Below are 16,748 nucleotides of genomic sequence, written 5' to 3'. Positions count from 1 at the left end.
TACATGGCACTGCATTTGTTTACACTACACACAATTATCATGTCTTTTGGTCCATGACACGTGCATTTGTTTACACTACACACAATTATCATGTCTTTTGGTCCATGACACGTGCATTTGTTTACACACACACAATTATCATGTCTTTTGGTCCATGACACGTTCATTTGTTTACACTACACACAATTATCATGTCTTTTGGTACATGACATGTGCATTTGTTTACACTACACACAATTATCGTGTCTTTTGGTACATGGCATGTGCATTTGTTTACACTACACACAATTATCATGTCTTTTGGTACATGGCATGTGCATTTGTTTACACTACACACAATTATCATGTCTTTTGGTACATGGCATGTGCATTTGTTTACACAACACACAATTATCATGTCTTTTGGTCCATGACATGTGCATTTGTTTACACTACACACAAGGCAAATTTTCTGAGTTTTGTTTTGAAATTTTCCCTTACAAGATTTTTTTGATTTAATTACAATTTTAACTCCAAACTTCTCACTCATCAGATGCCAAGTTATTTACTTCAAACCTTTAAACTGTCTGTGCTACCAGTTGGAGATGTCCTTTGTTAGAGATCCAGTAGGTGGTGGGGTTCACTTCATTGATGTTCTTCTTCAACAGCAGGATTTCACTGGCACACCCAGAGACAGCTCCTACACTGAAAAATTTTGTGAGTTTGGAGCCTTCTGAAATTGGTGTATTAGAGGCTCTATTAGCATTACCTAAGTGCTTTTAGGAAATGGTTATGGCCATGGAAACTTATTAGTTGGTTGAAGAGTTTTTTGAATCTCCAGGAATTATACTTTTGGAAACTCAGACAAAAGAATGTCAATTTCAAAGACCAAGATAACCAGTGTGTTGAGGAACATGACCGAGGAAGAGAGATTTCTTGAAGTGTTTTAGGATGTTTTTCTATATATACACACCAAGTAGTCAGAGAGACAACCAGGGATAGAGGTGAAATTTTACATTTATTGTTAACCAAAAATGAGGTTATAGTTACAAAAGTTAAAATAGAGAATACTAGGGGAAAAAGTTAGCTATGATTTTTGCTAGATACTGAGAGAAAAGAAAATGAAATTTTAGTTTCTGATTTTCAGAAAACCAATTTGAGGTCATGAGACAAGATTTATTACAAATAAATTGAGATAGTGAGTTAAAAATTGATTTGAGAGAGATCTGAGAAATTTTTAAAAGCAAACTACTTATAACTCAAGAGGAAAAAGATAACAGAGAAGATCAAATCTAATAGACTGACCAAATACCTAAAGGAGAAAATTGTAGATAAATGCCGTAAGTTTAAGAACTTCAAATACAAAGATAGTTGGAAGACTTACAGAACTAAAGAAAAGCCATGGACTTGTTAAAAAAAGAAATTAGGTAATTCAAAATAACTTACGAGAACAGCTGACTGATAATGTTAAAACTAACAACAAGGTTTTTGTTAATGTCTTGTCCTCTTCTGATTTTAGAAGATTAAATATACATCTGACCCTGAACATTCTATGTAAAATATTGGTACTGATCTGTGTCATGTTGATATTAATACACTTACAGTAAACAGAAAGATTGAAATTTCAAAATGGACAAAGCACCATGGTCAGAAAAGGTTTTCCTCCATGGTTTTAAAGAAGATCAAATATGCAAGTCTTTCTCTCTCATTTTTGGTAGGTAATAGAAAGTGCAGTTTGACTGTTTTCAACATAATCAAATTTTAAAGCCCAAACATGTCTTTTTTTTTAGATAAATGTGTTTAATATTTCCTGGTTTACAATTCTTTCATAACTATGTATTATTCCAATACAGATTTTTTTTAGTACCAATATGTATGGTTATTTTCTTGTGAGTTCGAGATTTATTTTAATGTAATGGACAATTAGTTTCACATACTATTAAAATTGGCTATTGTTTTAAAACTCACGTTATTAAATTTAAATGCATTGTGGTTCTTGGATTTTGTGCAAAACTACACAAGGGCTGTCTGCATTAGCTGTTCTTAATTTTGAAGATACAGCAGCCAGTTAACACCATCCATCTTGGGCTGCTCTTGTCAGACTAGATAGTGGTATTTCTACCACAAAATTTCGGCTCCACAGTCAAGCATGCAAATTACTCGGCCTCGATCAGCCCGACACGTCATGTGGAGTATTTGATGTTAATGATATTGATTATTCAACTTCTCAGTAAATTATATCTTTAATATTTAGAAAGGTCAATTTCACTCTTGTTTTCATATTAATAATCCAAAAGGAAAATAGGAACAATATTCAGACCCACATGCAAATTACAATATATATTTATTACTAGTTATGATTATCATGAATGTAAAAAAACAATAACACAAATATAATCGATCATAAAAATATGCAGAGTTATTTGTACATTTCACTAATAATAAGACATATAAAAATCACTTTAGAAAACTTACATTTTTACCATAATGTCAACTGAGTCTTAGGTATTTGGAATGTTTTGTATGCTGATCATACATAAATATATAATTATTTATAAATATTTCAACTGTATATTATAGTATCTCTTGAGCTTGATGAGCTGGTCTTCTAGAAGAAATCATGACTGATTTTGTTACATTACCTTGCTTAACTCTTTCATTAGCAAGATGGGTACATTACATATCTTACTAACATGGATACTTGTTGTATAATAATTAATTAAAAGTTAACCAAGTTGGGTTTTTTTTTCACACATCACATAATAATTATTTAAAATAATGAAGAATGGTGTAAATTATTCACGTTGGCTGTAACTTCTGTTTTGATATCTTGATAAGAGAAGGATTAAAGATATTCTAGTAGTAAAATCTATTAAGCCACAATAAAGATACTAGTACTGTATTATACCCTTTCAAATAGTTAGTTTTAGGTATGAAAAATAGAGGTGCTTTAACAACTTCTTCCAAATATATTTTAATGTACAAAATACTGTGCACTGTATGATGTTATGTTATACATAAAACATTACTGTTATGTACATGTTTGTAAATGAGCTTTTTAAACCTTCAATTACAAGATAAAAATATTATGTTCAATAACTTCATGATCTTTTTTTTTCTTCAAGACCATTATAAACTACAATATGTTTAGCTTGCAAGTAATGCTTATAATGTATGACTTTAGGAGACATAATTGTTAATCTACATTATTGGAATATATAAAATAACTTCCTACAATGACATGAAAGTTTGAACAATTATACGTCTAAATGGGAATGTGTCATACGCCAAGTTTCAGAACTTAATGCAAGCAGAATGAACTGAACTTATTTCCACTCCATAATATTCTTAGTAGATATCTAACAATATAAAATTCAAGTTTTCTGAACATGATAAATTATATTTAATTTTTTTTTTCAGTGTTGTAAAACAGGACTGTACATCTTGGAATTGTTTTGATTGCATAGAATTTTTTAAAATTAGAATTATTTTCCTTCTATGTTACACTACGCTTTCAGTTATGCTCCTTCAACTGATATGTAACTTACCAAACTCTCTGGAGAAAACATAATTAAAGATTTCCACATCTTACCTGCCTTGTTTCTTAAAGAATAATAACATCATTTTAAGTTAAATACTTCTATTCAAAATTATCAATTTTTTTATTTTAATTTTGGCTTTAAACTTATCTGTTCAGAAAATCGTTTACATAAATCATTTCACTTATTCTTAACAGATTTTCCTTACTTCAGACTTTAATTTAGGGTTAGTTACAACTAAGTATCACATATTAGTCTCTATCTTAAACACTGCGAGGATGGTTTCACTGGGAGTTGAAGTAAGTCATTACATTACAAAAGTCACTGGATTCCTTAACTTCCATCTGTTTAGTTAATTATAAGATTTTACTGAACAAATATATATAAAACATCTACACTGTTATGAAAGACAAAGATTTGACTTATCTTCTTTTACAAAATGAGCTTTAAGTGTATACCAACACTTTTTTTTCATGTAAGCCCATTAGTTCATTAGGTTGGCTTTTCTGTTCTAGTAAAATATGCTACTTTATCTAAAGGCACAGTGTAGTTGTGTAACCATTTCCCACCACGCTGGATTTGTCCCAACAGTTCGTCTCGCCACCATCCTTGAGGTAAGTAGATATCTCGGTTACGCTTTCCTTTATCTAATATAGGGGCTACAATAATCTCCTCACCAATAACAAATTGTGTATTTAAAACTTGAGCATCTTGTTTGGTGGGCTCAAGCCACCAGAGTGGACGAATGATTGGGGCACCAGTTTGAAGGTACTCTCGGATACTATGCTGCATGACAGGCAAGACACGTTCTTCTCGTATTTTAAACAAAACCTTTGCAGCCTTGATGACATCAAGATCATAGTCTCCTGGTGGTACAGAAAATTGAACAACTGGCATGAAAGCTGCAAGTTGTAACCAACGTAGATAAAGTTCTTTATCGGGTAGAGTAGCATTTTCTACGAGTAAAACATCACCACCAACTGATCCTGGATTAACAACTGGATAACCAAGTAATTCAAGAGTAAGAACTGTTGGTAAGATTGATCTTAATCCAGTCCTTGCATCCCAAGTAGATGTTCTTGGTGCTATGGCAACAAAGGCTGCAATGTTTTGGGTATTAAACCCTACTCCTGTTCCCATAAAATTACCAGCTTTAGAAGCAATCTGAACATACTGTGTAAGATATGTATCAGGATTAACCTTTAGTTGTTGAAAATTATAAAATTTTGGAAGATATGAAGATTGACCCCCCAAAAAAACAAAACCATCAATGTTGTACTTTGATTTTAACTCTCGTAGACGTGCTAGAAACCACTGAGCAGCTGTTTCATTTGTAACATCAACAACTGCACAGACAGAATCTTGCCATCTAGTTAGAAGTGGCACATTCCATTTGTCATCAGTAATGAAATACATTCCATCAGTACCGTTTAAGAAAGCAACAGAATCCACACAAACATAAGGGTGAACTGCCAATAACACTCTGAAACCCTTATGATGGAGAATGTTGAGTACTTCCTCAGGATTTGTAAAATTATCAACTCGAAATTGAAGGTCCCCCTCTTTTTCTTGCCATCTAATGTCTATAAGAATATTCCCAGCTTCAAATCCATGTTCCATAATGTGGTTTGCATACACTTGCAGAGATTCCTGACTCAGAGATGTACCAAATTTTGGCCCAGTTGCCCACACTGGGCTTTCTAGAAATTCTGAACTAGAAATATTTGATGGAAGACTGTGAAACTTGTGCATAGTGTCAAGATGAACAGACTTAATATCTGAACCAGTACACAGAGTGTACTTTAAATTTGGTAATTTGTTTTCAGCAACATGGTAAGGAAACCCCTGGTATTTTGCGACAAAGCATAACCGTTCATTTCCGCTACTGTTCAAACTGACATAGAGAGGAACCTCAGGATCCACATGGATAGCAATTCCCCCTGAAGACAACCAATACCGCTCCAGGATAGATCCAAAGTCATTGTCATAAACATCTCCTGACACAAATGGCTGCATGTTTAGGGATATATTAGACAGTGGCCATGAGATATTTTTTATCTCTCCCATTCCATACCAAAAGGCTCCATGAAGGCTGAAACAGTCTTCTAAATTAGTATGATGGGAGAGAGCCTGCCAGTTCACAGTGTAACAACTTAAATTTCCTTTGTGCCAATAACCAATCATCAGGCGAGCTCGATATTTCCATTCTACACAAATATTGGGGCCTAAGACGTGTTGAAGGACCTGGCAGTTATAAGGGCTAAGGTTAACAGGCATATTTAAACCTAAATAACCAGTAAGATGCTCTTCACCATTCTCTCGTAGTAGATGTAGAATTCTTTGAACTTCATGAAACCTAATTTTGTCACCAATTTCAAGATTCATCAGTTTCTGATGATATAAAAACCATGTAAATGTTACCAGTGCTACAATACAACAAAACAATAACACCAAGATTAACCGGAACTTTAAATCTGGTGGTTTGCTTTGGCGAAATACAGCTTTGAACCTGGTTGCCTGGAAGTAAAAAAAAAGTATTATAAAATCATTAACATATATTCATAATAAATAAATAATTTTATACCTACAACTCATAACTAAAAGAAATTGGTTTCTAATTGAAGTAACAGATCTATAGCTCATTTTCCCTGAAGTTTGTTAAATAAACAAGTTATCTTTTACATAAAAACTATGATCATTGTTGGACCTAGTTAAAATATTAATTTATTCAAATGTATGAGTCAATGCCGTGATCAAGTAAGGTATGTTCTTATTTATAATTGCTTAGTTGTTCACAAGAACAAAACTTTGTAGTAGAACTGACAAAACTTTCAAAAACATTGGTACTATACATTCAGGTTTAAAATGCATTTTAAATTAATCCAAGGATAACACAATAAAGATGAATTTTAAAACCTGAATGTATATTACATTTTTCTCAAGAATCAAAGACAAAATATAAAACCATCAAAAACTTCTAAAATTGTTCATTAATTAACTCCTCCTTGTTGTTCAGAAACATTACATCATTCCTACCACAAGGTGGCTCAGCACTCATGCCAACAAATATACTGAAGCAATTTTGTTTAATAATAATTACTTTTATTTTTAATATAATTAGTCAATCATCCCCAAGTGGCATGGATCTATTGTCACTTTTTCATTTGGCAGTTTCATTGAATAGAAAATCAGCGAACTTCGTTCGAATCCTTTTTTTGTTAAGTTGGATATTTTCACTTCTGTATCAGTCTTGTTCTTAAAGGATATAAAGCGAGTTACAAGACTATGAGACTAGATACCATTCTAGTCACGTATGAGCATTTGGTCTGGGAGGAATTGTTTGTGGTGCATGGTGTTTCTGAGAAAGTCAGCATGTCGCTTTTCTGTATTGGAAGACAATCTTCAGTTAGTAGTAAGAACCTGACCTTCTTATCCAGAAACTGCTATTATAGAACTTATCATGTCTAGAAATTCTAAGAATGTAAGGTTATGAATTATGTGGTAATAATGTTGTAAGTAACCACACTGTCTGTTGTTATTTTTTTAATTTATGTGATCTAATTTTATATGGTTTCTTCTTTGTATTTCAAGATCAAATCAAATGTCAAAACATTATATTACAGTATAGTTGTATACTGTAAGTTAATCAGTTGTACAGTTTTGAGGTAAATGCACTGGTGAGTACAAAAATATGCAACACAATTGCTTGTTTTGGAATTTTATGCAAAGCTACTTGAGGGCTACCTGCTCTACCTGTTCCTAATTTGGAAGTGACAGACCAGAGGGAAGGCTGCTAGTCAACAGTGTCCACCATCAACTCTTGGGCTACTTTTTTAACAATGAAAAGTGGGACTAACTATCACATGATGGTGCCCCCATGGCCAAAAGGGCAAGCATGTTTGGTGACTGGATTTGCATAGCTAGGCGTAAGTTTGAGTTACAGGCAGGTATTAGAGTGTGGGAGGAGGATCTTTCCCTCTTGCTGGTGGGGGAACCAGGGGCCTCCCCTGGGAAAGCTTTAACTTTAAACCTGAAATGGTGCATTCTTTTGACATTTTTACATATATAATCTACAACAAATTAACCATACAGATGACATAAAGTACTGTAACCATTAAAATTTTGATCACTAGCATTTTTGTTCATATTTTGTTGGAAAAAAAAGACAATCAGATTAAGATTTTATATCAAAGCAAATTTGTATCTTGAATCTTCAATGTTAAGCTATCCCCCACTGGGGGGCAAGGCAATAATATGCTGCCTGGAAAGTTTAAAAGACTGAATGATCAAACAAACACCAAAATAGTTTTATTCCAAAATACTTCTGAGTTAATCTCCATCAAGGTGATAATTATAATTTAAATTTGCCATTTATTTGCCCTCCTCACAGCCAACTACATCCAAAACTTAATATCATCAGCAAACTTGACCAATTTGGTAATCATTCCATTATCAATATCTTTAATGTATATCAAATAGAATAAAGATCCCAACACAAGAGTCCCGAGGTACCCCACCTGTAACTCCAATCCCCCACTCCCAAAGAGATGATTTTCTTTAATAGTCTTTACTGATTTACAGAACCAGTACTACAGCACAATTTCCGTATAAAAGATATTAGCAGATCACTGCTCAATTAGGTCAATTTAGCCATGAACTTACTAATTATATTGTGAAAGAAATGTAACCTGTTTTATAATGAGATGAACTCTTTAAACTTTGAAAAGTGATGGGTAAAACTTCCCTTGTTTAGGTAATTAAAACAAAAATTAATAAAAACCCACAATTTACGTGTAAATGCATTCCATCTTACTCTATTTTTAAAGTACTTTTTCTGAAAAACTTTATGAAGAAAGTCACATGATTTGTTACCTCTAGTAATAGCCACAACTTCTGTCATAAAGACAGACACAATACATACTCTGTTTTGAATATTCTTTCTCAGCTGCCCACCAGAGGGAACTTTATTTGACTTTTCAGAACCCTTCCAGGTATTATCTTCCACACTCAACTGTAAAGAAGCTGGTTTCTTATCTGCTGTAGGGGTTTGAGTTGGTGATTCTCTTGGTGTTGTATTGGCTGAAATGGTAGCTCCTGTGTCCAAAGATCGAATGCTACTAACTGTTGCTTGGTTTGCCTCGGCTGAATGAATACCACTTTCTAAAGACATTAAGTCTTCAGTGCTAGGATTACAATTCATTTCCATGTCTGAAATATAAAAAAAAGCTACACTTACTTAACTTTTAAGTGTTTCTTTTGCAAAATAACTATACTGCATACAAAGGAAAACGTTTTCAATTAAAAAAGGATATGGAGTAATGACTTAAAAGTGGTCTACAATTCACAACCCATTTGGTTTTCAACACACTTAAGAGTGATATATACAACAGCATAGACCAAAAAAATATACAGAAATGTGAATTATTCATCATAATAGGGGCTATATCCTAATATCAATCCAAGTTACACCAAGCTGCCATTTGTTTGTTTGTTTGATTTTTAAGTTAAGCACAAAGCCACACAATGGGATATCTGTGTTTTGTCCACCACAGGTATTGAAACCTGGTTTCTAGCATTGTAAGTTTGCATGTATACTGCTGTGTCACTGGGGGAGGGGCTGCCAAAAGTTACAGCTTTATATGAATCAGTTTGGTTACAGTAAAATATATATGTAACTGATAAGCTAACATACCAGTATATCATCTGGAAAAAAATAAAAAAGCTAGTGGCAGAATGCTTACTTCATGATACACCATTGAATGATTTACAAAGTCAAGCAAATTAAGGTTTTAGTGATGAAAAAACAACAACAGATAAATAACCAGTTAGCCTGTTGACTAATAATGGATAATTAATTGTGACAGTACGTCACATGTTATCAAAACACCTCAAGCACTATTCATCTAAACCAAACAAACTGCTTACATTACACCACTATATAAGGCCTACTTTACTTAATTGCTTTGCTCTAACCCAGCAACATTGATGAGCTATGAAACTAGTCTATTTCAGTGGAAGTATTGAATCAAAGAATAGATTATGCTTTTACAAAATCCTTTCTTCAATAAAATTTACATTTCTGTGAAAAAAAAAGAGGAAATTAACAAATAAATATATTCACACTGTGGAAACATATCCATACAGACCTTTTTTTATTCTGTAATTTGAAAGTTTTGTCATCTACACTTTTATTATAAAAACTTGGCATCTGCAGTTTCTTGAATAACTGCGAGACATATATCAAAACTGAAAGTCCTTAAACTTGTTTTGTTGTCCATTTGTTATAGCAGTAATCTTCACACTCACAACTCTACACATGTACAAAGTAACGTGCAGAGAACATTAACAGGGCAGTGGCTCATTGACAAAAAAGGAACACTTTTTTTAAGCATTGTAAGACAATATTTTTTTGGGGGGGAGGTATTTGGGGAGACTATGAGTTGCCTTGGTGTACATAGGGTAAAAAGTCATATGTAGACAGATCCTTTTTTTCTCCTGTTCAATTGGTATTGTAAATACTTATTAAAATATAAAAATAAACAGTGAATAATTGTATATTAACACTTTATAACATATCATAGTTAAATTTTTTACTGTAAACACCTACATGTCCCTGTATGCAATTTATTTTAAAGTTGAAGTCTTTTTTTTTCTTAATAACTTGAAGTAAGCACGGTGTGGAATTATGCATGAGTTTTAGTAGTTATGGACAATTTTTATGATTGAGAAAATTGGCACTTTTGGATAAAAAAGCAGAAGCTTGAGCTCACCCGACCACCTCCCTGTGTACACCACTTATTCTTCAAACTAAAAGACTCTTTCTTCAATTCCTATATCCCTTACTTCTACGATGTTATGTAAGCAAATATTATGGGTTAACTTCTTTCATAACATAGAAAATAGATTCAATGACGAGTAACCCACTTTGAGACTAATAATGGTTGGAGACGGCTTGAATGGGTAATGAAGAAAATCTTTAATATAAGTTTAACACAACAGCAAATATACAACGTTTCGACAAGGTTTCGTCATCATTGAGTACCTGATGATGACAAAACCTTGTCAAAATGTTGTACATTTGCTGTTGTGTTAAACTTATATTAAAGTTTTTCTTCATTACTCATTTAAGCAGTCTCCAACTATTAATAGAAAATAGATGTATCTTTATTCTGTTTTTTTATATTTTAGTACAGGTTTCTTATCCTTAGTTAAACACAAACAGTATAATCCCAGCTATATACTGTCTTCATTTTCAGGTGTAAGTATTTGGCCAACACAAGATTTATTTCTCACAATATCTAGCATACAGAACAAACACACACAAAACTATCTTTTCTCTTTCTTGAATAGTGAGACTGGTCTCCCAATGTGACATAGCATTCTGGGAAGTCCTGGCAGAATGTGAAATGGAATATAATTCCAAGCAAAGTTAAGAATTAATTCAAAAATGCTACTGTCTACATCCGTTTCAGAATAACCCACACGTTGCCAAAGTAGTGCAGCCAACCTCCCCATATCCGTATCTTTCAGACTTAGGTTCTATAGAATTAATTGTAATGATCTGGAAAATCATGGCTTTTTTTTTAGTTTACCAGGTCAAGGGCTTTTTTGATGTGTAATAGTTTTTCTTTGTACCTATAATACCAGATATACCTTGATCCCTCCCACACATCTAAAACTTCATGATATCATTATAAATGACTCACACATTGGGTGTTAAATTGATAGAATATTTCAAAATAATTAAAAGTCCAACAAGGCCTATATATCTTTTCCCTGCCTAATTGGTTGACACTTTCAGCCAGAAGTTCTTATCCCATCGATACCATGTTCACTTACCCATTCTGAGATAAAAAAAAAATTAGCTTCCAGGTTCACCGATTCTTTTAAATGACGAGTAAAGTTAATTAAAGTAAAATAAATATAAACAATTTGGTGTTAAAATACATAAATAATTTGGTATCAATAAAAATCATAAACCTATTCTTATGTGTAATGACTTACACAAAATTGATAACAATTATAGTTCACATCGAAACAGTTGTCATTCAAGTAGTTTACCACAACTACATCTGTTGTATCCCAGTCAGCCTTGAAATAGCAGATAGTTTGGTAGATATATGATTACACTTTACTTTCAAAAAACAAAATTCCTTATGCTTATAAATCATTGTTACACAATTAACTGCAATATCATTACACTCTTCTTTATTTTCATTTGCATGTTCTTAAAATGATATAAACAAATGACATACATATAGATGGAGTAGCTGCCCTAACTCTGTCTCATCTCATAAAAGGTTCACTTGTTTTATATATATATAAAGTTAATACTCAGCCCAAACTTATAAGATACACAAAGTTAACACTTTGGGACCCAGCCACGAGCCCACCTGTAAACAGATTCAGCACAGTAATGTTTGATGCCCACTGTTAATCGGCAGTTAAAGAGATCCCCCTACTCTTTACCTCTTGAGAAGTACAAAGCTTCAGGACAGCATGAATAGGCTTGCAACTATCAATTAAACAAGAATAATCACAAAATGTGGATTCCAATGCTGTGATTAATTTGCAAGCCAGAGGGATTGGAAAAGGAATTTGTTTTTTACTAAGATGAGAAAATATTGATAAACACTTTTATTTTGTGTTTGTAATATTTTTTAGATACTGCAATAAAAAGTTTCATTTTTAAGTTGTATTGGTACATGTTTTTGATTGGTTGATGAGGTTTAATGGAATGCCCCTTTTAGCCATTTAGTTCTTTCATAGTAAAGTTGGTCAGTGGAAGAGGCACAATATTTTTTACCCAAGGCCTTCATACATCACTGAATATAAAGTTTACATGAAACTGAAAGAATTTACAGTAATGTATACTGCACAACACTAGGTTTAGGTGTACAGTTGAGTAGCAATACTTGGTCAAGTTTCTTAACTGATTATGAATACGTATATATATCAGTTTAAATGGATAATTTACATTAAATTTCCAGGTATTAAGTAAGCATTGAATGACTTTCCTAGTTTTTATGATGTTACATAGAACTCACAAATACAAGATAGTAAAAGAAAAGGAGTAAGGAATACGTTCACAGTGCATCAAAAACAAGTTCAGAATTCACATTCATAAACGGAACTTTCTAGTATGCGATTTATTTTACTACTATTTTGCAAACGCTTTCTTTGGTACGTAGGCCATGTTTATTATTTGCCATGAGGTGGGTGGCAGTTTGTGGTATTTTAACATTTTCCTCAGCCAGTAGTCTCTAGTCTTACAAACAAGATCCATTCAGAGGATTGATCTCAGGGTCTTGGGGTGTACCAGGATTGAATGCCAATTTTTCTTCTTGTATTCAGATATATTTCATTCCTTAAACGATCTACTAACGGATATATCGAGTTAATCTTCGGCTATTTGCAGACTTGTAATAAAGCCATTCAAATCGTGTTACATTTTAGGAAATATTGATCCTCAAAGAATCCCTCATCATTTTATGAATTGTTAATTATTTTTATTATACTTAATATAAAGCTTTTGATAGTTGTATATCCCTTGCTGTTGCATGGGTACTATTTTCACATAGCTTTAGTTACAAAAGATCAAAAAGTTAACACAACTGTTGAACTATCTTGTTTAGCGTATGTTTAAGGTTACGAGACGTCCCAGTTTTACTGGGATCGTTCTAGTTTTTAGCCGTATTACTTAAAAAATTTTTTCACTCCGTAAATTTGGTAACCAACCCTATTTATGTTTCAGGATTCAGAGAACTCTTCTGACACAAGTACGCATGCGACAATTGGACATTCGCTTGCTTTATATCATTACCAGTAATATATATACCCTTCATAATAAAAAAAAAAGTGATAAATGAACTTGTTCTTAGCAGGCGTAAAAAAAGTTCTACTAAACTACAATATACATGGAATTCATTATGATAAAACATCACAGTACACTGTTAATATTTTCAGTTGAAACTTATATAGTGCTAATTTCGATGCCTAACTAAAAACGTACATAAAATTTTCACTTTTTTTAAGTTTGAACGAGGCCTGGGTGATAACTTAGTTAATAATACAACCAGAGTATGTAACAAAAGCAGTGGGAAGTTTTGAAATATGATTCGATAACTGAGCTCTGACTTTAAACTAGTACATATGTTTTGGGTGTAAAAGTTAATTACATTAACGATTTTTTTTTCTTTTCTTTTTAATATTATACATTGCTGGGTTGAACTTGTTAAACTTTTTCAACATAATTAATTCTTCGTTATCTCATTTATTTGCTAGTTTCACTTCCAGGAAAAGATGAGAGTCAAAACTATAGTTACTAGTTCCATTATTTCTCTCTCTGTGTTTTAATAGTATTAAAATACCATTTTAAATACAAACCGTTCCGGTGATCTTCTCTATACGTTGCGGACGAAATTAGGTTTTCACCCACCATAAAACTAGTGAACGGAAAACGGAATACCCGGCGGAATTTCTATAAACATTATCTGACAGAAGTTGAATGACGTCAATGAGTAATACTTTTCTCAGAATATAAGTTACAATCATTTTTCACTTTTTTTTCCATAAAGCAAGTAACAACTAAACGTAATAGAACGCCGCAAATTTGGATAATCAAATTATACATAAATAATATTGACCCTGTCCTACATCAATATATATATATATATTTGTAATTAAGCAGCAAGCTACACAATGGGCTATCTGAGCTCTGCCCACCACCAGTATCGAAACCCGGTTTCTAACAGTGTAAGTCTACAGACATACCACTGTGGGGGCACATCAATATATTTAGAAAATCTAGAAAACATAGCTCTGAATGTGTGATTTCTGCTAGTCCTATGTAATAATTATTTATCCTCACCCAATCACACACACAGATATATCAAACCATTTTTGGAAAATTCCTTTAAAATAAATTACTTTGCAATGTATGCACTGACGCTATTGCGTTTCTTTTAAACTTTCATGAGGTGAGAAAAACCAGATTTGAAATTAAAAAGTAAGAACGAAAAGGTTGTTATTTACAAATAATTATTGTAAGCTTGTTAATACATAAAATTATCTTTGGCAATTGTTTCCGGTAGTATACAAATATCAAAATGAAACTCAAGTAACGTATTGTTAAGTTAAAGCTCAATTATAGAATTTTTTTGTTGTTGTCCACATTTTATACAATATTATAAACTGTACACATAAACAAAACTTTCAGTGTCATCAGAGTGAGTGAGTCAACCGTCAATCTCCAACAAACTCAATCATAACGATAAAACTTTTCAACCGATTCCTGTACCCTCGAAAGTATGACGTAGGCAATCGCGGATGTGTGACGTTGCATCCATATTGAACTACTCTCTAACATGCCTGCAACACCTACATCGAATTTAAAAATAATAGTTTTGCTGCTTTGTAATCGCCATGTAATAAGTACACTGAGAGATTATCTAAAAGACCATTTTTCATCCTGAGAAATCGAGAAACAATTACAAAACAATTCGCGAAATCAGTGGTAAAATTATGTGGGATAAATTAACAGGTTTATACCGATTGTGAAGCTTAATTTAGAGTTTTCCGGTGCAGAAATATAAGGATTTCCTACATATTATTCCGCTTCACATAAAAGTTTATTGTAGGGTGTTGGAATTAGCCAAGAAGTTTCGAGTGCAACCAAATACACTGGAATGAATAAAAATTACTCTTAAGAAAATATGTTTTATAATTCCAAACGTCTAATTTTCAAACATAATTTGCTTTGTTTTTGTTTCGGATATTCGCGCAAAGTTACACAAGGGCTATATGTGCTAGTCGTCTCTAATTTTGAACTGATAGACTAAAAAAAAAAGCAACTACTCAACAGCACCTACCACCAACTCTTGGGCTACACTTATCGAATAGTGGGAGTTAACCATCACTTTCCACTTTTATAACGCATCCAAAACGAAAAAGGAGTTTTTTTATAGCATTGGGGTGCGAACCATGAACCCTCGGATCCACAGACAGCACGTTAGTCACTAGGCCATACCCAGATTTTAATTGTTTGATTTTCAACTAAGTACGTAAGTTCTAAATTCAGTGAGTCTACGTTTTTCATTATTCACAATCATTACTTGCTTCGTCACGTTGTCTGAAATATAATAAATATTGAAGGATTTGCAAGAAGCTTACTGTCATTTGATATTGGTAATGTGACTTGAATTTATTACTGCGGGTAAACAACTTTCATCATTTACTAGTATGAATATTTTATGTAAATACACCATTTTTTTAACGACCATTAAATTTATTGGCACGAGATATTGCATCAGCAAAGCCAGTATCATACCTACAAGTACAATGCGATTTTTACACCAAATTTCTGTCCTATACTGTATATATATGTGCATTTATACACATTTATTCCCCACCCAATATAGGACTGAACCAAGTTTAACCGCAATAAAACAACATGAACTCAATGTGGTATAAAAACTGCATAACACTATAAGGTGTCTTGTTTCCTACAGAAAGTACAAAAGCTGATTCACAGATGTAGAGACAATACGACATGCGATTTCATCCCAAAAAATGTTCCAATGTATGCTACTGTACTGGTTAAGAGATGGCTGTCGGTTGTTAAAATATCATATTTGAAAAGCCTCAGCTGATCGTTGTTGAAATCTGGAACTTGTGGTGGGTTTGATCGCTCTCTTGAGTCACGAAAACACTCACGTACCGTTATAGTACCACTAGCACCTATCGTTGTTTGAACGTCATGAGTAGGGTCAAATGCCTCATAAATTTGTCTGCTCAATTTTACAGATCTGCATTCATAAGACTCAAACACTCAACTGACTTATCACATGCCACCATAGATGCCTAAATAGGGCAAAATAATAATATATATTCCTTTTCTCGAAAGTTCTTCTTTACCCTAGCCCCCTCCCCCACCAAATAAAGTTAGGCGCCTATGCATGCCAGCGATCATAATATTTTTACAGATGCAAGTGTTTCGAATGTTAATCGCAAGAGTGCAAGGGATCTGTTGCGTCAGCGAGGTCACGTAACTAGTATCACGCCACTTCCTTCTAGAAATATCCTGTTCCTTCGTGAATTGTCGGGAGACTATTAGATATATACGAGATATATATATGACATAGTGGATCGTCTCTCAGACGTGACTTTCCGGGTAAAAGGTGGTCGGCGAGGTAAACCAAAAGTGGTGCATGCCGACAAGCGACGGGGGGG

General features: G+C 33.1%; 1 protein-coding gene across 5 annotated transcripts in view; it reads right to left on the bottom strand.

Moving 5' to 3' along the window:
• Window positions 1-1,064: 1,064 nt before the first annotated feature.
• LOC106466794 (uncharacterized family 31 glucosidase KIAA1161-like) overlaps window positions 1,065-16,748 on the bottom strand; it is a 30,983-nt gene continuing 15,299 nt past the window's right edge. For 3 of the 5 annotated variants that reach the window (XM_022394882.1, XM_022394881.1, XM_022394883.1), the window contains exons 2-3: window positions 8,440-8,726; window positions 1,066-6,035 (exon numbers count right to left, since the gene is read on the bottom strand). In XM_022394882.1, the coding sequence (XP_022250590.1) occupies window positions 4,011-6,035; window positions 8,440-8,724 (2,310 nt within the window). In that variant the 5' untranslated portion in view covers window positions 8,725-8,726 and the 3' untranslated portion in view covers window positions 1,066-4,010. Of the gene's footprint in view, window positions 6,036-8,439; window positions 8,727-13,904; window positions 13,974-16,748 lie in introns of those variants that run through there. The other 2 variants (XM_022394880.1, XM_022394879.1) reach the window with 2 other exon arrangements.

The sequence above is a fragment of the Limulus polyphemus genome, unplaced genomic scaffold (genome assembly GCF_000517525.1).
Source record: "Limulus polyphemus unplaced genomic scaffold, Limulus_polyphemus-2.1.2 Scaffold2382, whole genome shotgun sequence".
NCBI classification, from domain to species: domain Eukaryota; kingdom Metazoa; phylum Arthropoda; class Merostomata; order Xiphosura; family Limulidae; genus Limulus; species Limulus polyphemus.
Note: the sequence above shows the minus strand (reverse complement) of the source record. Positions and strands in the feature narration are given on the sequence as shown.